A 26,089-nucleotide genomic window follows, 5' to 3' on the forward strand; every position below is an offset into this window, starting at 1 on the left:
AAAGACCCAGTGGCAAAGAAATACATCACTCTATATGTGTTAATGAAGCTATCTAATCATTTCCTTACACATTCTCTGATAAAACCGATCATCCTCAGCAAATTTCAAAGGGCTCTTTCACCAAGGGCATACCTGGGGGAAACTGCCATGAGAACTGGTGTCTAATTAGGCTTCTACCTCTGCTTATTGACCATCACATTCCTATGGGTGACAACACATGGGAAATACTCATGCTCCTCAAGGGCATTGTTGTGTTAATTGTGGCACCACAATTTACTGTTGAGTCAATATACAATCTTGACTACAAGGTGGCAGAGCATAGGGACCTTTTGCAGTCAATCTTCTTTGATTTTAGACTTTGACCAAAACACCACTACGTTGAACACTACCCTAAACTGATTAGTGTACATGATCCAGTTACTCAAATTTTGAAGTTTTGCGCTTTGAAGGAAAACATAAGTTCTTCAAAAAGGTTATACGCAATGCCCAGAACTTCAAGAATGCTGCCATAACACTTGCAGTGAAACACCAGAGGGTTCTTAGCCATCAGCTGGACTGCAATTCTTTTTCAATCTGGCTGTGGAAATGGCTAAGGTTACATCAATGTTAGTTACCACCTTCTCAGAGAACATTCAGAGAGCACTTGGTCAGAAAATTTCTCAAACAGAAGCACTTCTTGTTGCATCATCTGTCTGCATTAATGGGATTGATTATATGACAGACATGATCTTTCAGCTGGATCATGTTCAGGGCGACCTGATTTTTAGCAGATCTCTAACACTGAATTATTTTGCTCGTGCATACAGATTTTTCCTCGCACGCCAGAGCTTGTATTGCCTGCACGGTAGATCTCTTGCGCGCACGAGGGTTTAAATGACCACGCAGTTTCTCCCCTTTCCGCGAGTGTACATCTGTTTTCCTCTGGCGGTTAATACATCCGTGTGTGCGATCATCAGTGACACGCTTGGATTTTGGCACGGATTTGCCGCCATAGCAATCGGCGAAAAGACTCAAAGCTTTGGGAGACTTAATGTAGTGTCTTGATTCAGTCACAGATTCTCACACTGGGCTACAGTTCAACAAACTAAGTTCGGTGTTGCGTCTCAGTGACTGTCATTAGAAAGTGTAACATTTCTAAAAGAGGAAGAAAACATTAATAAATTATGACTACAATTTCGCCATCAGACTTTCGGAGTTCATTTCAGAGTAAATGTAATATCTCCCAAAGCTGCAAAAGCATCGTTTAAAAAGGACCACAAAAGCCTGGCAACTCAAATTTGAATTTATTTTAAGTGAAAGTCTGAAACTTACAATTTGAAATATTAGTATTAAAGGTGTTAGCAACAGTAGTAATTTGCCATCACTTTGTTCCGCAGACGTAGACTAACTTTGTGCTTTTGCTTACTTTTTAGAGAATTTGGATAGATTCTTCTAAATTCTACTTTTTCTTTTCGTTGTCTCGAATGTGAAAAAATTAAATTCTAAAATTGTAAAGTAGATTTTTCATAATTAAAATACTAAACAAACCAAGCCTACATTTTTGACTTTCATATGATTTTACAACAATCCAGTGCTTCGGTAGCACATAAGATCACTGCAACAGCTTTGCATGAATTTCATTTTATTGCAACGTTGCTGTTCATCTTTCAGCCTCTGACTGTGGATGAAAGCCTGACTCGATTAGTGCAAAGGCTATATATCAAGTCATATGGGTCTGTGCAATGAAGTGATGCAGTAATAGCAGTTTAGTATCTAAATAACATTCTGTATTAAATGCAGATGATCATATCATATTCATATTTTTGTTACAACTTTTCTTCTTTATTTTTTCCCAAGCCTATAGAACCTTACAGAAAAAGATAGAAAAGTATTCTGTTTTTTCCTGTTAATCTAGATGTTTTAACTCGAGTTAACATTAAAATAACTTGGGTATGAAGCATTAAGCTACGAGTCAAGTTATGATTTATTTTTACACAGTGCAGTGCTAAATGCTCAAGCCAGTGTATAGACATCAAGCTATGAGTGATATAGATTAGCCTACTATGGTGGCGAAGTCATAGTCTTAATAGCCAATTTCGGAATGGTTTTATGTTAAAAGACAATGTTTTCCCCGAAAGAGGATAGCTCAGGAGAGAGTATACTTTTCTATTAAGCAGCATGAAGATGAATCTCACGAGAGTTTTGCTGCATGGTTACCATCATAGATATGATCAAAAATGCACAATCCAAGTTAGAGAAAACTTATGTGTTGTGGCAGTAAAGAGATGGATTTATCGCTAAGAAACTTTGATTATTCTTAAGAAAAAAAATGACTGAAGGTGCAATTGCAACTGGAGTGTCCAGTGGGGTGGCCAGGCTTCAGTCCATGGTGGCCATGGACACCCCTGGCCACCCCCTAGCTCTGCCCCAGTGTGCACACACTTGTTTGTTTGTTTGTTTACTTATTTATTGTTTTAGTTATGTTCACTGGGCTACATATTAAACTATTATAATGCTCAACTATTTCAGAATTACATGGTAAGCCTGGCTTTACACCATATAGTTACAGGATCAATTATATAACCTTCTATACTTTAGAGGGATAATTAGAACATTATGATACAGCATATCCAGTCCTGTAACCAAAATTGATTCAAAGCATTTTGTTATCAATATTTGGGTGATTCACTCCGATTATAAAAATATTCCATATTTCATAGATGCAATCAGCATAATATAGTAAAGGACCTGCCATAGTGTGAGCATATTAAATTTGATCCCATTTTATTGTCAATATTTGGAGAAAACCTACCTTAAACTTTACTATGTTCTCGATATCAATAACTGACATTCAGGTGGCTCTAATTTAGAAATATTCCATAGTTCACAGAGGAAATCAGAATAATATAGCCATTGTTTCAATACAGTCAGGTCCATAAGTATTTGGACAGTGACATAATTTTCATATTTTTGCCTCTGTGCATCATGACAATGGATTTGAAATGAAGCAATTAAGATGTGATTGAAATGTAGACTTTCAGCTTCAATTCAAGGGGTTTAACAAAAATATTGCATTAAATGTTTAGGAAATACAGCCATTTTTATAGAGCTCCTTCAAGTAATTGTAAAAAAGTTATTGGACAATTGACTAATAAGCAGTTTCATGGCCAGGTGTGGCCTGTTTCTTCATTATTTCATGACAAATTAAGGAGATAAAAGGTGTGGAGTTGATTCCAAGCATTGAATTTGCATTTGGTAGCTGTTCATGGGAACTCTCAATATGCGGTCCAAAGAAGTGTTGATGCAAGTGAAGGAGGCCATGATTTGGCTGAAAAAAGGAGTGGCCAAATCAACAATTTGGTACATTCTTAAAAAGAAGGAATGCACTGGCAAGCTCAGCAACACCAAAAAGCCTGGAAGACCATGGAAAACAACTAAAGTGGATGATCACAGAATTCTTTCATTGTTGAAGAAAAAACTCTTTATAACATCTAGCCACACTCTGGAGGAGGTAGGTGTATCATTGTCAAAGTCTACAATCAAGAGACACCATCATGAATGAAAATACAGATGGTTTACCTCAAGTTGCAAACCACTGGTAACACTCAAGAACAGAAAAAGAAAAAGCTTGACAGGTTCTGATGCAAGATTAACTTGTACCAGAATGATGGGAAGAGTATGGAAAAGGAAATGAAGGGCTCATGATCCAAAGCATACCACATCATCTGTCAAACATGTGGAGGAGGTGTTATGGCATGGGCATATATGGCTGCCAATGGAACGTCACTGGTGTTTATTGATGATGTGACTGCTGATAGAAGTAGCAGGATGAATTCTGGAGTGTAGAGAGCTATACTTTCTGCTCAGATTCAGTCAAATGCCTCAAAACTGATCAGATGGCACTTCACAGTACAGATAGATAATGACCCAAAACATACTGCAAAAGCAACCCAAGGTGAAGAAATTAGATATTCTAAAATGTCTGATGACATCAACCCAATTCAACTTTTCATTTACTGAAGACAAAACTGAAGGCAAAAAGACCCACAAACAAGCAGCAACTGAAGGCGGCTGAAGTAAACGCCTTGCAAAGCATCTCAAAGGAGGAAACTCAGCATTTGATGTCCATGAGTTCCAGATTTCAGAGGCAGTCATTGACTGCAAAGTATTTACATCCAAGTATTAAAAATATACCTAATATTTAAGATTGTTAGTTTGTTCACTTACTTTTGAGCCTGTGAAAATGGAGGGACCCTGCAAAAAATGGCTGTAATTCCTAAATGGTTAATGCAGTTAAGGGGTTTTGTTAAACCCTTTGAATTAAAGCTGAAAGTCTACACTTCAATCACATCTTAATTGTTTCATTTCAAATCCATTGTGGTGGTGTACAGAGGCAAAATTACGTAAATTGTGTCACTGTTGAAATACTTATGGACCTAAATGCATATTAAATTGGAGCCAATTGTCCAGTCAAGTCTTGTGGAAAACATGCCTGAAACTTAAACTTTGTGGCTATAATATAATTCATTTAATTATGAAATGTTTGATAGTTCATAGAAGCAGTCAGCATAAATTAGTATAGGACCTTCCATAGTGTGACCATAATAAATTTGAGCAGTATACTGTCAAGTTTTGGTGAAAACCCTCCATAAACTTAGCCTTTCTGGCAATATTATTTATACCAATAATTGATATTTTGGTGGCTCTAATTATGAAATATCCCATAGTTCACAGATGAAATCAGCAACAAATAGTAGAGGACCTCCCAGAGTGTGATCATATTAAAACCCACAAAAACCCACCTTAAAATTTGCCATATTGCTGTATTCTAGATATCAGTGACTGATACCCAGGTGCCTTTTTGTTTACTGTAATATTTACAGTAGTTTATGTAGGTTAGGTTCAGTTAGCTATTTCTCGGGAACCAAAAGTCCCTTTGAGCTGAAATGTGGTGTGCTGCATCATTCTGCTAACCTGTAACTGAATTTTCTTCCTTCAAAAACATGGCCACCTTCAGCCAATTAGATTTCAGCAGGCATTTCACTCAACTAGCATTGAGCTATCATCACAAAATTTGATATACACAGGACTGTGCAAAGTCTTAGGCACACTAACTTTGTTATAGATTTTTTATTTAACGACTTCTAGATTATCAAGTCAGTACAAAAACATTATAGATTTCCAAACATTAGTTTTCCAGCACAATATTAAATGTTACAGAAAAATGTTTGTACGTCAGTAAAGAAAGAAGCATATTACGTAAGAGACCATTTTTCAGACAAAAAAACGTAACAAAGCCTTCTGGATTTTGCATGCAAAAATAAGAAGCAAATGCTGCAGTCAAAGTCTCCAGAAGAGCTGTGGCTGATTCTGCAAGATGCTCACTAAAACTTACCAGATAATTTCCTTATAAGACTGCACAAATTGTACCTGATGCTACTAATTTTTTTTAAAGCAAAGGATCATCACATCAAATATTAACTTTGCTCTTTCCAGTATTTTTTTTAATGTAGAAACATTTAATTTCATTATTTTCTTCACAATTAAAGGTGAACGACCCACCAAATACTTAAAATCACCAACAGAGGTCATCATTATTTGAACAAAAAAGGAGGAAAAACAGCCATTTTGATGAAAGGCACAACATTTACACTTTTCTTACATTTTCATTTTTTACCTTGTTACACAAAGAGTTCTTGGACCCCGCAGACGATGCACAAAGAGTTCTTGGACCCCGCAGAATTATTATTATTATTATTGTTATTATTATTGTTAGTGATTGCGCAATGTGCAACACTACTGTTATCCATTATATATTATTAGTGACATTTATTATTTATTTATTAGTAAAATTTATTGATTTAATTTTGAACCAATTGTCAATCTGGAACATTTAGCTCTGCCCACAGATATTTTAAGTTAATTTGCATAATATGCGAAATGCTCTTTCCTAGGAGTCTTAGGATTTTTGTTCTATCTTCACAAAGTTGATGTTAAATGACTCAGGAGAGCTTCTTTCTCAAGAATTTGTTGAACTTTGTAAACAATATTGCCTAATGGATGGAGTGTATTTCACTCAAACATCTGTCACTTACAATTCTTTGCATAGATAAAACTTGAATAGCCAGTTCAGCACAAGGTTCTGAGGATGTGTGCAGAGTTTGGGGTGTGGTCATCAATTGTGGTGGAGTTAAGTTTTCTCAGGAATAGTGAGTCTGATTAAGCTGAAATGTGGCATTTTGCATCTATGTGCTAATCTATAAGTGGCTATTTGATGATGACATGGTACTTCCCAAACATGGGCAGCATCGGCCAGTAAGTTTTCAGCAGGCATTTGACAGGGTGTGCAATCATCACAAATCTTGAATGGTAGCAACAGTGGTAGAAGAGATACATTTGAACAAAATGTGAAAGGTGTAATCAGGACTAGGTTCTAAGACTGACTGCTAAAGTTTGGGTGTGGTCATCCATATAGGATGGCTTTACGTTTAATTGCATTTTGCTCACATACCATAAGTCTGATCAAGCTGAAAGAACCCAGCAACCAATGTTCCATAATTTGTCATACCCAAATATCATTTATTGATGGTCCTAATATAAAATAAAATATTCTCCATCAATTCTGTTTTTATTTATCAGGGACTATATAACAATTGTGTAGTCCTCACCAACTTCTATAAACAAACAAATTTTATTCACAAACTGACAGTGAAATGGGCTCAGATTTAGTATGATCACATAAAGTAAGGTCCTCTTCTAGATATTTATGGTCCTCTACTCATTACATTTATGAACTGTGGAAATTTACATAATTAAAGCCACCTGAATAACAGTGACTCATGTCTATAATATAGGAATATATCAAAGTTTAAGGTGGGTTTTCTGCAAAAATTGACAGTAAAATAAGCTCAAATTTAGTATGGTCACATTCTGGGAGATGCTCTACTAAATAATGCTGATTACGTCAGTTAACTTTGGAATAGTTCATAATTAGAGCTGCCCAAATATCAGTGAATGATGTCTAAAAGCCTACGTTTAAGGTGGGTGTGTCAAACAAATTGACAGTAAAATGGGTTTAAAGTTAGTATGGGTTCAAATTTAGTAGTAAATTTAATTCTCTACTATATTATGCTAATTGTACCTGTGAACTGTGGAATATTTCATAATTAGAGCCACCCAAATAACCAGTGATTGATGTCTATAATACAGCAATATAACAAAGTTTAAGGTGAGTTATGGTCACAGTTTGGGAGGTCCTCTACTCTATTATCCTTACGGCATTTATGAAATATAAATGGGAGAACAGGAATATTTCTAAATTGGAGCCACCTGAATGTCAGTTATTGATATCTAGAATAGATAGGCAAACTTTGAGGTGGATTCTCACTCAAAGTAAATAGTAAGGTACTCTATTATGCTGACTGGATCTACGAACTATGGAATATTTCATAATTAGAGTGACTTAAACTCACTCAAATATTGATAACAAAGTGGTGTGAATCAAGTTTGGGAACAGGACTGGATATGCGGTATCATATTGCTCTGATTATATCTCTAAACTATAGAAGGTTATATGCTTGTGTTTGTAACTATATGGTGTAACACCAGGTTTTACCATGTAATTCTGAAATAGTTGAGCATTGTAAATAAATAAATAAATAAATAAATAAAAGTGTATGCACATTATTAAACTTTTTAAACTTTCTATACCACACAATTTGTCAGAAACAATATTCAACCCCAGACACTATCAGATAGCAGCTTTATTACATTGAAAACCTGTAGTCAGTGTGAGATCATATTTAATAAATAATACCTACAATATACATTAATGCACTATTTAATTATTAGTAACGTATATCTTAGAGTTAAATTAATAAACAAATAAATTAGAATAAACACACACACACATATATATATATTTCATTTAAAAAATGCATTTTGAATCTATGTCACCCTTTTGGCTATCCATACTCAGTGCTTTGCCAAGTACTTTTAGGGGGTGATGGAACAATGCCATTAAAAACCAATTCAAGTCTCACAGTAGTGTGCGACAATCAAGTTGACTATACTTTGGCTACACTAAAAAAATAAAAAGGTATTATAAATTAATAAACAACAAAGCCTTTAGATTAAACAAAGTACACAACGTAGAAACTATCACTTATAACCCATTTAACTGAAACCACTTGAAAATCATGCTTTTTAAAAAAGTGTGGTAATAAAAAATATTTTGAATTTCAAGAAGAATTTTTTTTTCAGCTTTATTCAGGATATACTGTCCTCTATGAAAGTATTGGAACAGCAAAGCCAATTCTTTTGTTTTTGCTATACACTGAAGACATTAGGTTTCGAGATCAAAAGATGAATATGAGATGATAGCTCAGAATTTTAGCTTTCATTTCCCGGCCTTCACATCTAGATGTTCTGAACAACTTAGAACATGGCACCTTTTGTTTGACCCACCCATTTTTCAAGTGATCAAAAATAGCGGAACATGTGACTGACGGGTGTTTCTTGTTGCCCAGGTGTACCCTGTTAGATTGAGTGTTTAAACAATTAATAGCTCTAAATGTCTACTCTTGTTTTGAGCCCGGGGTTTCACCTGTGAAGACTGCATTTGTTGTTACAAAGGATAAACCTACATGAAGACCAGAGAGCTGTCTGTGGGAGAAAAACAAGCCACTTTGAAGCTAAGAGGGAAAATCATCATAGCCAATACAACAATTTGGAATGTGCTGAAAAAGAAAGAAACCACTGGTGTACTAACAAGCAGACACTGAACTGGTCAGCAGTTGATGACAGAAACATTGTGAGAGTTGTTAAGAAAAACCCAAAATCAACAGTCAGTGACATCAACAACAACCTCCACAGGGCAGGGGTGAAGATATCACAATCCATCTTTTGAAGAAGACTTCAAGAGCAGAAATATAGAGGCCATACCACAAGATGTGAACCACTCATCAGCAGTAAGAATCGAAAGGCCAAAGTGTGCAGAAAGAAAGGATCTGCTCATGATCCAAAACATACGAGCTCATAGGTCAAGCACAGTGGAGGTAGTGTCATGGCTTGGGCTTGCATGGTTGCTTCTGGAAGGTGCTGACTAATCTTTATTGATGATGTAACAAATGATGGTGGCAGCAGAATAAATTCAGAGGTCTACAGAAACTGTCTGTCTGCCAAATTACAGAAAAATGCATCCAATCTAATTGGACAGAACTTCATCATCCAGCAAGACAATGACAAAGGACTTCATCCTCTTCATACAAAAAAGTGTAAGGTTTTTATTGGCCAAGTCAATCACCAGACCATAACCCAAGTGAGCATGCATTTCACCTCCTGAGGAGAAGACTGTAGGGAGAAACGCCCAAACATACATCAATGGATTAAGACATTGGCCTTCTGATTGGAAGGTTGAGAGTTCAAATCCCAGCACCACCAAGCTACCACTGCTGGGTCCTTGAGCAAGCCCCTTAATGCAACTGCCCAGTTGTATAAATGAGATAATTGTAAGTCACTCTGGATAAGGGCATCTGCCAAATGCCATAAATATAAATGTACTAGTGGCTTACTAGCTTGATGCAGTTATTGCTAGGATGGGATATGCAAAAAAAAAAAAAAAAAAATTATTATTTACTTTAAGCCTATCTGTTCCTAAAATTTTGCTCACCAAAAAATTGGGTGGTCTGTGCCAAAGGTGTAATATTCTAAGTTTCTTAACACATCTGTATGTAAATATCATGAAATGAAAGTTAAAATTCTGATCTATCATCTCATATTCATCTTTTGATCTCAAACCCAAATGTCTTCAGTGTATAGCAAAAACAAAAGAATTGGCCTTGCCATTCCAATACATTTGGAGGGGACTGACTTTCCAGAGATTATCAGAGTTTTCCTGTAGACAAAGTCTTACAAATATTTTTATTTACCTTTACAAATCTAAACCACATCATTATTTAGTAATTACATTTAAAAAAAACAAATAAAGGTCATAAGATGTTAACCAGAGCTCAAAAAGTCTAATTGACTTATGATCTGGTCATTAGTAATGGAGATCAATATACCATGTACACTCACTGTCCACTTTATTAGGAACACCTGTACACCTGCACATTCCTGCAATTATCCAAAGAGCCAATCATGGCAGCAGCACAATCCATAAATACATGCAGATACAGGTCAACTGCTTCAGTTAATTTTCACAACAAACATCAAAATGGGGTAAAATGTGTTCTCAGTTACTTTGAGTGTTGCATGGCTGTTGGTGCCTGATGGGCTGTATTTAGTATTTGAGAAAATGTCCTGGGATTTTCATGCACAGCAATAAAACAACAAGCGAAAAACAAAAAACATCCAGTGAGAAGCAGTTCTTCAGGTGGAAATGCCTTGTTGATGAAAGCTAACCAGATGGCTATGGTAACTCAAATAACCACCCTTTACAACCGTGGTGAGCAGTAAGTTGAGGTGGGTGGGCTACAACAGCAGAAGATCATATCAGGTTTGACTCCTGTAAGCCAAGAACAGGAATCTGAGGCTACTTTGGGTGTAGGCTCACTGAAAAAAAGGGAAAAAAAGAAAGTTTTTCCAATCTTGACCTGTATCTGTGTGATTTTATGCACTGCGCTGCTCCCACTTAAATTGGGTGATTAGATAATTGCATGAATGACTAGGTTTACAGGTGTTCCTAATAAAGTGAATGTATATTACTCCATCGATACTCATGGTTTGTCTGAATTAAATAATATAATTCAAGAACTTTACAGAAGACCTATATTCAGGGCCAGGCTGGGATAGAAAAAAACTGGCTGGGATTATCACAACAACCCAGGCCTTCACATATACAACATGTTCTAATAACTTTTGAGACCACTAACCACTGTAATCTATACACACCTACCAATTTATTAGGAATATACCCTGTACTTCTGCTCATTCATGCAATACAGTGCCTTGCAAAAATATTCATACCCACTGAACATTTCCACATTTTGTCACGTTACAACCACAAACAAAAATGTATTTTATTGGGATTTTATGTGATAGACCAACACAATGTGGCACATAATTGTGCAGTGGAAGGAAAATGATAAATGGTGTCCAAAATTTTTTACAAATAAATATCTGAAAAGTGTGACGTGCATTTGTATTCAGCCCCACAATACTATGTAAAACCACCTTTTGCTGCAATTACAGCTGCAAGTCTTTTGGGGTATGTCTCTACCAGCTTTGCACATCTAGAGAGTGAAATTTTTGCCTATTCTTCTTTGCAAAATAGCTCAAGCTCAGTCAGATTGGATGGAGAGCATCTGTGAACAGCAATTTTCAAGTCTCACCACAGATTCTCAAGTGGATTTAGGTCTGGACTTTGACTGGGCCATTCTAACACATGAATATGCTTTGATCTAAACCATTCCATTGTAGCTTTGGCTGTATGTTTAGGGTCGTTGTCCTGCTGGAAGGTGAACCTCCGCCCCAGTCTGAAGTCTTTTGCAGACTCTAACAGGTTTTCATCTAAGATTGCCCTGTATTTGGTTCCATCCATCTTCCCATCAACTCTGACCAGCTTCCCTGTAGAAAAGCATCCCCACAACATGACGCTGCTACCACCACGTTGTTTCAGGGTGGGGATGGTGTGTTCAGGGTGATGTGCAGTGTTAGGTTTCCCCCACACATAGCATTTTGCATTTAGGCCAAAAAGTTCAATTTTGGTCTCATCTGACCAGAGCACCTTCTTCCACATGGCTTGTCGCAAACTGCAAACGGGACTTCTTATGGCTTTCTTTCAACAATGGCTTTCTTCTTGCCACTCTTCCATAAAGGCCAGATTTGTAGAGTGCATGACTAATAGTTGTCCTGTGGACAGATTCTCCCACCTGAGCTGTGGATCTCTGCAGCTCCTCCAGGGTTACCATGGGCCTCTTGGCTGCTTCTCTGATTAATGCTCTCCTTGCCCGGCCTGTCAGTTTAGGTGGACAGCCATGTCTTGGTAGGTTTGTAGTTGTGCCATACTCTTTCCATTTTCGAATGATGGATTGTACAGTGTTCCGTGAGATGTTCAAGGCTTGGGATATTGTTTTATAACCTAACCCTGCTTTAAACTTCTCCACAACTTTATCCCTGACCTGTCTGGTGTGTTCCTTGGTCTTCATGATGCTGTTTATTGACTAATGTTCTCTAACAAACCTCTGAGGGCTTCACAGAACAGCTGTATTTATACTGAGATTAAATTACACACAGGTCGACTCTATTTACTAATTAGGTGACTTCTGAAGGCAATTGGTTCCACTGGATTTTAGTTAGGGGTATCCGAGTAAAGGGGGCTGAATACAAATGCACGTCACACTTTTCAGATATTTATTTGTAAAAAATTTTGGACACCATTTATCATTTTCCTTCCACTGCACAATTATGTGCCACTTTGTGTTGGTCTATCACATAAAATCCCCATAAAATACATTTTTGTTTGTGGTTGTAACGTGACAAAATGTGGAAAAGTTCAGTGGGTATGAATACTTTTGCAAGGCACTGTATCTAATCAGCCTATCAAGATGCAGCAGTGCAGTGCATAATATCATGTAGGCATGGGTCAAGAGCTTCAGTTAATATTAAGAACAAACATCAGAATATGGAAAAATGCAATCTCAGTGGCTTTGACTGTGGCATGGATGTTGGTGCCAGACAGGGTGGATTGGTTTCAGAAACTGCTCATCTCCTGGGATTTCATGCAGAACAGTCTCTAGAGTTAAAGGTGTGAAAAACAAACAAACAAACAAACAAAAGCAGTGAGCAGTAGTTTGGTGAGAGGAAACACTTTGTTAATGACAGAGGTCAAAGGAGAATGGACATGTTCAAGCTGACAGGAAGGCTATGGTATTTCAAATAGCCAATCTTTACAACAGTTGTGAGCAGAAAAGCATCTCTAAAGCATTTCTAAATACCTAGTTTTACCCAAGTTTAGAACAGGGTTGCTAATATTGAGATTGGTTTGTGTATGTCAAAAGAAAACCATTACTTTTAACAATATTAAAACAAATGCTGTCAAAGTGATACCTTTGTTCATTTTGTATGCGAAATACTAGGAAATAGGAAATACTATTCTATATCTTAAAATTAATCTCAGCTAACCTCTTCTATCCAACCTATAACACCACCCACAACCTACACAAATAAGGTCTTATGCTACAATATTAAATAAATCATAGAATTCCTTCAGTGCAATCATTATCTTAATTGAAATAATGAGATTGCCTCTTGTGACAAATACCTTCAAATACATTTTGTCTTTCTGTCTGTCCTGTACCTGAAATTTCACTCCTGGCAGATTGTTAAGTGTAAGTGTAGAGTGTTTTTTGCAGTCAGTGGTTTTACTTGCTAGACAGTGATATTGCAGTTCATCCAGGATAATTAGGTAACGTTAGCTACATGGTTGCAGATAAGACAGACCTGCACTTGAAGTTACTTTAAAATGTCAAAATGCATTTTGCATCATCTACTTTTGGTCATTTTCATGCCCTTCCCCTCTCTTCTCCACCTGGTCAAAGCTTATCCATTCTTCAGTGCATCTACATAATATTTCAAGTTGTGTGGAACTTGCAAGCTGACAAAAGTTTTTGAGTATGAATTTATATAATTAATATAAGTACAAATCCCAAAAATTCAAATCTCGAAAATACAGATTTATGTAAATTTGGTCAAAGGTGAATCATCTAGGATTCCCAGAGAAACGTAGATGCTTTTAGAGTGGTCAAGATCAGCATTTAGGCAATCATATTCTTCTGCCATGCTTGTGCCAGTGTGCTTGTGAATTGATATGAAGTGAATGGAAGAGAACAGCTGTGAAGAGGAGTAAAAAAAAAATAGAAGATGAATTAGAATCAGTTATGTGCATTTAAAACATTTATGTTCTAGTCTAGTTTTCTACGGTGATGATAAACAATCAATGCTTAGTATATACCCCATGGTAACTATTTAGGTAACATTCTAGCTAGTTAGGCTACAATGATAAACCTTTGCTAACTAGTCCTAGAGTTTTTGTCCTATGTTCACAAAATTGGTCTCTAACTACTCAGGAGAGTGTGATCCTCAGTAATTATCAAAAACACGATGAGATTTGTAAACATTATGGCCACCACATGCCAATTAATACTAGAGTGACAGAGTCTAATTTAATCAAACCATTGTAACTCATGGTTGGTTGCACAGATTCACACGAAACATCAAAGGCATATACAGTATAGGACAAGATTCTGAGAATTTGCAAAGTTTGGGATGTGTTCATACATAGATGGCAAAGTTAAGATCATATAACTGTTACTTCGAAACCATAAGTCTGATCAAGCTGAAATCTGGTATATTGTATCTCTGTGCTAATTAAATGGATTTTTGATTATGACCTGGAAAAAAAACACCACCACATGGCCACCATCAGCCAATTAGATTACAGCAGGAATTTGACAAGGTTAACATTGAGTTATTGTCAAAAACTCAAATCACCCTCAAGGGACCCACTTGTAACTAACATAATCTCATTTAGACTGACCACTAAGGGGGTGCTATTCATGTTTTTACACATAAAAATAAGCATATCTCAATTAAAATAATCTGCATTTTCATCAGAAAGGGTGTGAAATTCTACTCCAGCAGCACCCGTAAAACACTCAATGGAGGAAAAACAGTGCAATCACCAGATTGTAGTCAGTCTTACCATGACTGTTGCTAGGCTATTATTTATGAGTTGCTATGTATCTATTTCAGATTTCAATCAGCTTAAAAGGGGTTATCAGAACAGACAGAAATAAATTGTGTTGTCTGAATGTTGAATACACACTTTGCACACACGGCACATGAAATAAGAATTCATACTCGCTTTTGATTTCAAGCATTTTAAGCATCTTTGAACAAAAAAAAATGTGATTTAAATTTAACTTAATTTTTCCAGACCTTAAATTTCAAAAAGCTTTATTCATGCATTTTAAGCTCTTCAAGCACCTGTGCGAAATCTGTTTTCCTCTGTGGTTGGTAATTGTCTCATAAGTGCAACATGTGTGGTACATTTAGCTATGTTCTAAGGCAATTTAAATAAATTCTTCATATGTGTGGATATATTATATAGTAGATGTAGTAAAAGTTAAGCATAGTACACAAAGTTTCCAGAGAAACAGTCTTAATCCAAAGAGATTTGAATGTAAATTACACACTTTTAGATATTAGATACTGACTGAATTTTAAGAGCTACAAATTTTTCACAGAAGAAACTTGACTGCATTTTGCAAGAAGCTTTCTATTCAGATTTTAGCCATTTCACATAATTTTAGTAAAGATCAAATTATTTATCAGTTGAAATGTTTTGTTCAGCTCTTTTACATATTCATGACACTGCATTTTGTAAGGGTTGAACTGCACCTTCACAATCACAGCTCTATCTTGCATGCAGGGAAGGATTCATCTTGCATAACCACAGTGCTGCTGCTGGCCAGAACCATAACATTCAAGTCTTGCTGCTTCTCATGGGTTTGCTGATACCACTCCCGCATAACATCAGTGTCATGGGTGGGAATAAGTGTGACCTAGAAATATAGCAGAGAAATATGTTAGTTCACACTTCCTCTGTGTGTTAGTTCACTCTATTCTCTGTACCACCAATATTTGCACACTCTACATTACATAACTTTAAAATTAAACAGTTGGGTTGACTTTTTTAATGATTTGCCAACAGAATGTTATATCATACCTGCATGTTATTTTCCCAGTGAGTCTTCCCCTCTAACAGAGCATCTAGGACTGCTGTACTGGGCTCCTGCTTTGCCTGATTATTGCCACTGACCACGTAATATGAGGACCGGACTCTCTTGAAGAACTCTGAATCAACATTTTTGGCACTGCAGTGATTTGGGATATAAACTAGGTCCATATACATTGGAGAGTATTTCAGTTCTGACAATCTGTTGTTTCCTGAGGATGAAGTAAAGGAAAATGTTGCATGTTTAGCATGTACAGTAATACAAAATAATCAGACAGAGGGTAATATTTTATACTGAAGCCAGGGAGGGAAGTGACAAACATGGTACAGAAACATTATCCAAACATTATCCAAAAAACTATTGAGATTACTGTGGTAATGATTAGGAAGAAAAAGGAAACTACACTGGTGATAAGAGAGGTCAGAGAAGAATGACCAGATTGATTCGAGCTGGCTGGAAGGCTACAGTAACTCAAATACCCACTGTTTACAACCTTGGTGACTAGAAACGCATGCAGAATGCACAACATGTCTAAAGTTGAGGCAGGGAAAAGGTTATTGTGGCTGTGGTCTTTAATGAAGCCACTATTGAGGTTCCAAATACGTTTTGCCATTCCCTTGTTATTTCACTTACAAGTAAGCAGATAAAAGGTATATAAAGGTATAGGCAGATAAATTAAAGCAATTGCATTTGGAATCTGTTGCTGCTAACTCCAATATGTTCAAAGAGTGAAGACAGTACCAGAGAAGCAAGGCCTCAAAGAGAACAACAAACCCATCAAAGAGATAGCAAAAACTTTAGCTGTGGCCAAATCAAGTATTTGGTATATTCTTAAAAAGAAAGAAAAGGAAGTTGTGAGCTGGTGAGCTCAAGAACACCAAAAGGCCCAAAAGACCAAGGATATTTAGTGGATGACCGAAGAATTCTTTCCCTGGTGAAGAAAAAGCCCTTTTTTTAAACATTCTACAGTAGGTAACATATCTAAGTCAACTATTAAGAGAAGACTTCACCAGAATAAATACAGACAGTTCACCACAAGATGAAAATGACTGGTAAGGCTCAAAAACAATAAGACCAGATTTAAAAATTTCTGGAACAACATTGTATGGAACGAGAAGAGTATGGAGAAGGGAAGGAACTGCTCATGATCTAAAGCTGCCAAAACAAAGTTTGAGCTGGTCAAACTATCTTTGCCAGTACTGGTGAAAAAGAAATATTTTCAGAAATACTGCTAATAATGACACATAGTACACAAGATATTTTTAAGAAAATAATACAACAGTGAGGCAAATCAAAATCTCAAATATTAATTCATTAGTTTAATCAAGTAATAAGGAAGCTGCAAAAAACAAAACACTACAAGGTTACATCAGCAAGCTCTCAAGCTCTCATATAAAAAACAAGCAAATAAAAGAAATTCAATTCAATTTTATTTATTTAATGCTTTTAACAATGGATATTGTCACAAAGCAGCTTTACAGAAAAGTTCAGATATAAAATTTAAATTTATCCCTAATGAGCAAGTGAAAGGAAAAACTCCCTGAGGTGACAAGAAGAAACCTTGAGAGGAACCAGACTCAAAACGGAACCCATCCTCATCTGGGTGACACCGGATAGTGCAATTATAAATAATTTCTCTTCTGTAACTGTATATTATAAAGTCAAGCAGTGCTAAGTGTGTTAAAGGAACTTGAGTATGAACATCATTACAGACTTTAAGTCTCTTGTATCTGAAATTCTCTTGAATCTTGTATGTCTTGTAACTGAACTTATTAACTGTCCAATGATTAAGACTTGAGTGTAAACTGTTCTTAGCAATTGCTGTCTTTAGGCTATCCAAGGACAAACATCCACAGCCAACTTTAGGATGTGTGTGTGGTACCATCCACAGTAAACCCATGGTGATCTATAGGCCATCCATGTGGGGCCATCCTCAGCAACAGTGAATGATTTTCAGGTGAGTGAGGCTCCAAGCAGAAGTGGGGCCTCAGTATGGATCAGGCAGGTTCAGAGGGCAGAAGGAGTCAGGATCAGTCGTATCTCAGGAGTAACTTGTGTCAGCAGAGAGAGACAGAGAGGGGGAGAGGTAGAATGAGAACAAAGATTATTAGGTGTACTCTTGTCCTGTAATTGTTTAAGAAGATATACGCTGTACACAAAGTGCAAGCAGAGACTCTGGCAAGACCAGCTATGACTGCATAACTAAAAGAGAGAACCAGAAGGTAACACAGACATGACATGAAGGCGACCTGGGACATAAACCAGCCAGACACTCCACCGTCAACAACCCTAAGTGAATGCATGACAGTGTGACAACAGCATCCAAACATCCCAGTTCACAAAAACACTCTATGCCCATTGACCTTCCAGATCTGTTCTAAGAGAAAGCTCTGCCCCATCTGTAGCCTTCATTATTCAAGGTACCAACAAAGAGCCTACAAATTTTGATTGAAGCAGGCATAAAATCATAAAAAAAAAGTTTGTAAACCAAGTACTGTGGTGCGAGACCATTCTGTGCTTTATAAGTCAGAAGTAGTAGTTTATAATCAGTGTGAAATTTTACTGGGAGCCAATGCAGTTTGGATAAGATTGAAGTGATGTGGTGATATTTTGGTTATAGTAAAGACTCTATCTGCTGCATTCTGGACTAACCGGAGCTTGTTTTTCCACCTGCTGGAACATCCAGACAAGAAAGCATTACAATAGTCCAACCTAGAGGTAACAAAAGCATGAACTATTTTTTTCTGCATCATGGAGTGACATTATATTTCTTAGCTTAGCAATATTTCTGAGATGAAAGAAGGCTATCCTAGTAATATTATCTAAATGAGCTACAAATGAGTCAATAATCACACCAAGGTCACCACACTTTTACTGCTGCACATGATACAACTGAAAGGCCAACAAGAGTTACTGTGTAATTATAAAGCTTGCTTCTAGCTGCCTGTGGTCCTAGAAGTAGTACTTCTGTCTTAAAGAGAGTCAAAACGTAAGTAGAGTAAGTTACTCAGCATCCAGTGTCTAATGTCCATTCCAAAACTTTATTAATTTGGTGTCTATCATCTGGTATTTCTGAAGCATATAACTGTGTGCCATCAGCATAACAGTGGAAGTTATTACCATGTTTATGAATAGTTGTACCCAGAGGTAGCACATATAAAGAAAAGAGCAGTGGGTCTAGAACAGAGCTTTGTGGAACACCAATTTTTTTCTTAGAATCTGTAGAGAGGTAGTCACCATTTACATCTGCAAAATCTTAAATCTTGACTGATAGATTCAGGAATGTTATTCCTATACAAGTATGAGCCTAACTGCTATGCTACAACCTTCTCTAGGATCTTAGCGATAAAGGGGAGGTTTGATATTGACGTGATATCGTGTTAAGGGAAGAATTTATTATTTTTAATAGGGGTACACTAGCCTCTGGTAGTATCTGTTTGAAGAAATGTGTAGGTAAGGGATCTAGTACACAGGTTGATACTGATGAGGAAAGTAGTGACATTAGTTCAGTCTCTTGAAGGGGAGTAAAGCATTCTAATTGCTGATCTGATAGTTATATTATCATGTACAGTAATTCTCATCAGCGTAACAGTGGAAGCTAATAACATGTTTACAAATAATTTTGCCCAGAGGTAGCATATATAAAGAACAGAGCAGTGGGCGTAAAACAGAACGGGACACCAAACTTTACTTTAGTATGCGTAGAGAAGTCACCATTTATGTCTACAAACTGATAACGATCAGTCAAATAAGACCTGAGCCAGGAAAGGGCCGTTCCCTTAACGCCTACTACATTTTCTAGTCTATCGAGGAGAACAATGGTATCAAAAGCTGCACTATGGTCAAGCAGCACAAGCAAGGAGACACAACCCTGATCAGAGCATCTTGCAGAAGCAGCCACAGTTCTTCTGGAGACTTTGACTGTCACACTTGCTTTTTATTTTTGCAGCAAAACCCAGCAGCCATTATTGAGCTATTGGCGTCACTTCCTGTTTTCGAATTGGTTTCCCGGGAGTTTCTTGCCTGCATCAGCGTCATACTGTTTCTTTCTTTTCTACCGTACTTTCATTTTTCTTTCTCTCGAAGAGCGCTTTTGTATTTTGTCAAGACAGTGAGCAGAGGCCATCCACACTGGATCCACTCAGTCTAAAATGATATCAACAAATCTTCACCTAAGGTGCGTTAAACAACATGTCTAACATTCAGCTTGTTCAGTGTGTTGAGTGCAGGATGTTTAGTCATTCTTCCTCCGTCGTTATTAATAGCTTTATTTGTGATAAATGCATGTTAGTTAGCTCTCTGACGGAGAAGATTGCAACATTAGAGGTGCACATCCAGTCTCTAGAGAGAGCTAGTGAGAGTGAGAGCAGTGTAGTTTCTGTAGGGGAAAGTCTGGATGCCTTAGGTGGAGTTAGCAATCCCCCAACTCCGGCATTAGAGCCCTCACAGCGGGGTGAATGGGTGACGACTCAGCAGCATAATCGCAAAGCCAAAGCTAACGCTAAGGCTCGCCCACGGGAGCACCACTCCTCTCCGCTTCACATGTCCAACAGGTTTGCTCTCCTCAGTGAAGCACCCGCTGAGAAACCTGAAAGCGCTCTGGATATAGGTGACTGTATCTTGCGGCATGTAAATTAGCGAAGGTGATGTCCGATGCTGTAATATGCTCTGGTCCCATCCCAATGTGGCGTGGTGATGTAGTTTACAGCAGGTTATGGTCGCTGAACTGCTGGATGTCCAGGTGCTGCTCCGAAAACAATGTGGGCTTTTTAGATAATTGGACTATCTTTGAGGGCAAGGCTGGCCTGTTAGGGCGGGACGGTGTCCATCCCACTCGGCAAGGTGCTGCTCTCATTTCTTGCAGCATAGCACATAGTCTCAGAACAGGCCTAGTTAATCGGTGACAATCCAGGGCCAAGGCCAGGGAGCAGATAAGCAGGCTAAACCGACCGTCTGCTAGCTGCACTGAGTCGTCACTTAGGTTCCACCGTATTGAGACTGTGTCTGTTCCCCGAGCTAAACAAAATTTAGACATACTCAGACAGTTTGTTTTAGTAACCTAATTAACATAAAATTAAATCAAACCAAATGCATAGCCAGCACCGTTGATCTGAAGCTAGGACTGTTGAATATTAGATCTCTTGCATCTAAAGCGCTTACTGTTAATGAAACCATTACTGATCAGGAGTTTGATGTGCTGTGTTTAACAGAAATGACCAAATGACCAAAAATTCATGAAGTCATCGCTGCTATATAATGATTGTGTGCGTGTTTCTATTGTGGTCTTATTCCTAGTTAATTTTGCTACAGTATTAAATAACAGAAATAATCCTAGATTCTTATCTTCAATTAGGGTGGAGAGATACATTGATCTAGCAGCACTAAGAGCTTTTCTATAGCTCAAAAGGCTCTCCTTCCATGCTATTTGAAATACTACCGATTTAGTTTGACACCATTTACGTTCTAGTTTTCAAGTGGTCTGTTTTGAAGTTCGTGTGTGATCGCTATACCAGGGTGCTAGTTTTTTCTCCCTAATTATTTTTCTTGCAAACAAGAAACTCCCGGCAAAACAATTCGAAAACAGGAAGTCAAGGCTCTTTCTTAAAAAAGAAGTCAACTGTATATAAAAAGAGTCAACTTTAAAAAAGAAGTCAACATTTAAAAAAGAGTCAACTTTAAGAAGTTAACTTTAAAATAAGAGCCAGCTTCAAATAAAACTGAAGTCAAGTGTAAATAAAAAGAGTCCGCTTTTTTTAAAGTTGAATTCTTTTTTATAAATAGTCAACTTTAAATAAAAAAGTCAACTGTAAATAAAAGAAGTCAACTTTTTAAAAGAGTCAGTTTTAAATAAAAAGAACTCAGCTTTAAAAAAGGCAACTTTAAATAGTCAACTTTAAAAAATGAATTTGAACTTTTAAAAAAAGATCAACTTTAAAAAGAAGTCAACACTAAAATAAAACCCAAAGATGGGCAACTTAAAAAAAGTTAAAAAAAAAAAAAAAAAAAAGAAAGAAAGAGGAGCAACTTTAAACTTTAAATAGGTGAAGATTGGACAAAATTTGTAGGAGGAGTAGCAAAAATGGCAGTTAGATGTAAGCATTTTTGGCATGTTATTGTAACTTTTGACCAGCAGGTGGGGCAATCACAAAATTTGTTGCATAGCCTCAGGTCATGGTGAAGATGCCTACCAAGTTTTGTGTCAGTGTGCACAGTCGTTGCTGAGATTCAGCCTCACTTCCTGTTTGGCAGCTTTGCCATCAGATTCATTGGCCCATTACAGGCAAACCCTTTGGACTATTCAAAATTCTTTGGATAATTTTTGTGAGGCTTACTCTGAAGATGACGTTTGCCAAATTTGGTGATGATTGGAAAAAACTTATAGGAGAAGTAGGGAAAAAACTGTTTTTCCAAGATGGCAGAAAATCTAATTGGTGGAAATTGACTTCATAGGGTACATTGAACTTGTCTCCACTCAGGGAATTCAGGCATGCCTGGCTTTTAAATTTTGGACACACAGTCAAAAGTTATGACCATAAATGTACTTCCAAATTAGGCCCCAATTTGCCCCGATGGTGGCACTACAGTGTTGGCAACACTTTGCCCAAATTTGGTCAGAATGTTCCTTAGACCCTCCCCAGTCAGTGTGCCAAATTTCACAACTTTTTACCAGATGGTTCTATGGGCTGCTATAGACACCCTAGCCAGAAGAAGAAGAAGAAAACATAGAATAACAACAGGGTGCCTATGCACCTTTGGTTTTGGCCCCCTAAAAAGGTAGAATAACAATAGAGTGCATACGCACCTTTGGTGTTTGGCCCCCTAATAAATAGTAGAACAGAATGTTGGCTTTGTCAAGCCAACATAATAAAAGGTGCCAACAACAAAAAACAGTGCTCTCTTCCTGGTATATGTTGCAGGCTAAATGCTAAAGCTACCTTGCAAGGCACAATGGGATGTCAGGCAGAGAAACAGCAAATGCCACAACAAACATTGCTGCCATTAGCCACAGGCCTAGCAGTAAATGTATTAATATACCTAGTAAATATTATTTCAATATGGTAAAAGGACAATGTATGAATCAGGTATCACTTTTACTAGATATTTAAATGCTAAGTTTGTAGCAATGCTGATGCTATTGGAGTGTATGTGGAGAGTGCAGAGTAAAAATGTCAGTCAGTAAAAGCAACAGCGATCTCATTTAGTCCATGAGACACTCTGATGTAAACACTTAGTGCCATGGTACCTTAGTAATTTGTGTCCAAATATGTATATATAAGCAAACTAGTATGAAAACTATGCTAAGCACTAGCTAGCTACAACAGCTAATTAGCTGACTCCATTAAATACTGGCTAGCTCAAATTAGCCCTTAATTGTGATCCTGTTATTGGTGCATACACCTGAAGACACATGTAGCAGTATAAAATTGTTTATTTAGTTGTATTTGATTTATTGTGGCTTATTAATGTTAACATAGTGCCAGTGGTATCATCATAGCTAGTTGTCTAAATTCAGAATAGAATTCAAATTCAGGAACACCACTGAGCAGATCTTATTTGGGGAACAGTGACACTGACGTGTGTCTCTTGATGGACATGATGTGTCCATTAAGGAATGGAGTAGAAGAGAGCAAATTGTGTAGAGATACTTATTGGTAGCAGTCAGTATCTGTATACCAGATAACTGAAATCTTAATCATGTATTTTATTAATCTGTAAATAAATTGTTTAATGAAATATGCAATTGTATATTTATTTCCAGTTGACTTCTATTTAAATAAAATAAATCACAAAGCATGCAAAGAATAGCTGAAAACTACTGTACACTGTATAAGGCTATAGGCTTATACAGTAAAGGAGTATATGTTATTGCATGCTGTATAAGGATATAGGCTTATACAGTATAAAATTACACATTATTGCATGCTGTATAAGGGTATAGACTTATACGTTATTGCAAGCTGTATAAGGGTACAGGCTTATACAGTATAGGATTATACAATATTGCACACTGTATGAGGGTATAGGCTTATACAGTATAGCATTATACAATATTGCACACTGTATGAGGATACAGGCTTATACCGTATAGGATTATACAATATTGCACATTGTATAAGGGAATAAGTTTATAGAGTATAGGATTATACATTGCACACTGTATGAGGGGATAGGCTTATACATTATTGCATGCCATATAAGGGTATGGGGGCTTATACAGTATAGGATTGTACATTATTGCACACTGTATAACGGTATAGGCTTATAAGATCATTACTGTTTTTTTCCTTAGTGAAGGTTGCTGCCTTGGTGATTTTTAGCGACAGCACTATGTCAGTCTGTACAACATTGCAAAACATATTACCAATAGATTAATACTAAATTAGTCCAATATTAAAGCAGATGTTCTCAAATTTTTTGTTGGTCTTTAAAAACAATCTGGAGGGCATTGCAGTAGTACTTGTGGCTTGTGACTTTAGCTGCTTTTTGAAACTTAAGTAAATGCATTGTGCTAGAAAACTGCAGAATAAAATAATTTTGAAGCCCTTTCATATAAATTGATATTAATATTAGGTTCAGAAAAAGGTTTTATCTGGTGGCTTAGTAGATACACAAATCAGGTAACTGGTGAATTTGTGAAACTGTATTGGAAAATATTTCCTCTCAATGTGATAAACATGATGAAACAATAAGTCTAATACGGTTAAGTCACATGTGCCTTTATAAAGTGTTTCCAACTACTGATGTTTTTCATTACATTCTCAAGTAATTCATTTCAACACCTCGTGCTAATGCAAGCAATCTCTTACATTTTAAGTGAACCAATATTTATTTTGCATTCAGGCAGTTGCAAATAAGACCAACAGATAGACAGACTGCAAACAGACACAGACAAAAAGGGAGGCAGCATATGAACATGTGAATCAGGAACATGCTAGATTCACTGACATATTTAATGTTAAAAATCTTCTGAAAATTTGTTTGGAAAGCCTTAAATGAGGCATTTTTGTTTTTTTAGGGACTTAACAAGAATACTGAGGGAGGGTGTGTCAGACATTACAGATGCTATAGCTCTAGTTTACACAGCCTCTTCAGCCCCATCTAAGATTTATTGAGCTACAAACAGTGGGAAACAAAGTTCTCAGTTTTCAAGAGAGATGGTTTAAGGAATACCTCTGGCTTAATTAGAGTCCAGTTCTGAAGGGGTTTTCATGAAGTCTTTTCCCTACTGACAGCACCCCTCTTACTGTCCTCGGAGACCTCAGCCTCCCCTCTGACAAGCTCCAGTCCTCTTGCCTTCAACCTCTTCTGCATTCCTTCTCCTTGACACTCAACAGCTGCCCTCCCACATACAAGGGAGGAAATACCCTGGACCTCGTCTTCAGCAGCCCCTCTCCAGCTACAGACACCAATGCTACCCCACTCTACATCTCTGATCATCATTTGGTATCCTTCACCATCACCCTCCCTATCCTGTCTAAAACGAACTATCAATACTTCAATTCAATTCAATTTTATTTGTATAGCGCTTTTAACAATGGACATTGTCACAAAGCAGCTTTACAGAAATAAATGGATTCACAAAAATATATTGTAAATATTTAAATTTATCACTGTGAATTTATCCCTAATGAGCAAGCCAGTGGCGACGGTGGCAAGGAAAAACTCCCCGAGATGATATGAGGAAGAAACCTTGAGAGGAACCAGGCTCAAAAGGGAACCCATCCTCATCTGGGTGCAACGGATAGTGCAATTATAAATAAATCCCTTCTATTGTGTACTATATGGACAAATAGTGCAATTGTGCAACCAATAAATTCATCACAGTATTTGCAAGAGGTCCGGCTGGTTAAAATCTATCCACTGTCCACTGATGGAGTCCTGAGTACGAAGCTGCTCGTGGCAACTGCAGCCCCAAAGCCACTACAGCAATCGCAGTCCCAAGCCATTACAGTACAGCTCCCCATATGTGATCCCCAAGCCATCTCCACAGCCCCCAGGTGGCACCATCCCCAGCAATCCAAACAGTTCTTCAGGCAGTCCATATGGGGCCACCCCCAGCAGCAGCGAGCGAACTCAACCGATGAGAACTCCAACCAGAAGTAGGGCATCAGGATGGGTCAGGCAGCGAGGAGGAGCAGAAGGGGTCAGGATCACTGGCATCTCAGAAGTAGCATGTGTAGCTCGACAGAGAGTGAGGGAGAGAGAGAGATGGAGAGAAAGGAAGAGATTGTTAGGTGAGCTTTTGTCCTCTAATGGTTAAGCACGATGTACTTTGCATGCAGAGTGCAAGCAGGGACTCCGGCAAGACTAGCTATGACAGCATAACTGAAAGGGAGAGCCAGAAGCTAACACAGACATGAGGGCACCCT

General features: G+C 37.4%; 1 protein-coding gene across 4 annotated transcripts in view; it reads right to left on the minus strand.

The window, feature by feature from the left end:
• Positions 1 to 7,712: 7,712 nt before the first annotated feature.
• Positions 7,713 to 26,089, minus strand: part of map1b (microtubule-associated protein 1B) — an 83,885-nt gene continuing 65,508 nt past the window's right edge. Inside the window, exons 6-8 of one of the 4 annotated variants that reach the window (XM_034300586.2) lie at positions 15,710 to 15,930; positions 15,382 to 15,545; positions 7,713 to 10,533 (exon numbers count right to left, since the gene is read on the minus strand). In XM_034300586.2, the coding sequence (XP_034156477.2) occupies positions 15,390 to 15,545; positions 15,710 to 15,930 (377 nt within the window). In that variant the 3' untranslated portion in view covers positions 7,713 to 10,533; positions 15,382 to 15,389. Of the gene's footprint in view, positions 10,534 to 12,131; positions 15,546 to 15,709; positions 15,931 to 26,089 lie in introns of those variants that run through there. The other 3 variants (XM_034300588.2, XM_034300587.2, XM_026921649.3) reach the window with 3 other exon arrangements.

The sequence above is a fragment of the Pangasianodon hypophthalmus genome, chromosome 27, assembly GCF_027358585.1.
Source record: "Pangasianodon hypophthalmus isolate fPanHyp1 chromosome 27, fPanHyp1.pri, whole genome shotgun sequence".
NCBI lineage: Eukaryota > Metazoa > Chordata > Actinopteri > Siluriformes > Pangasiidae > Pangasianodon > Pangasianodon hypophthalmus.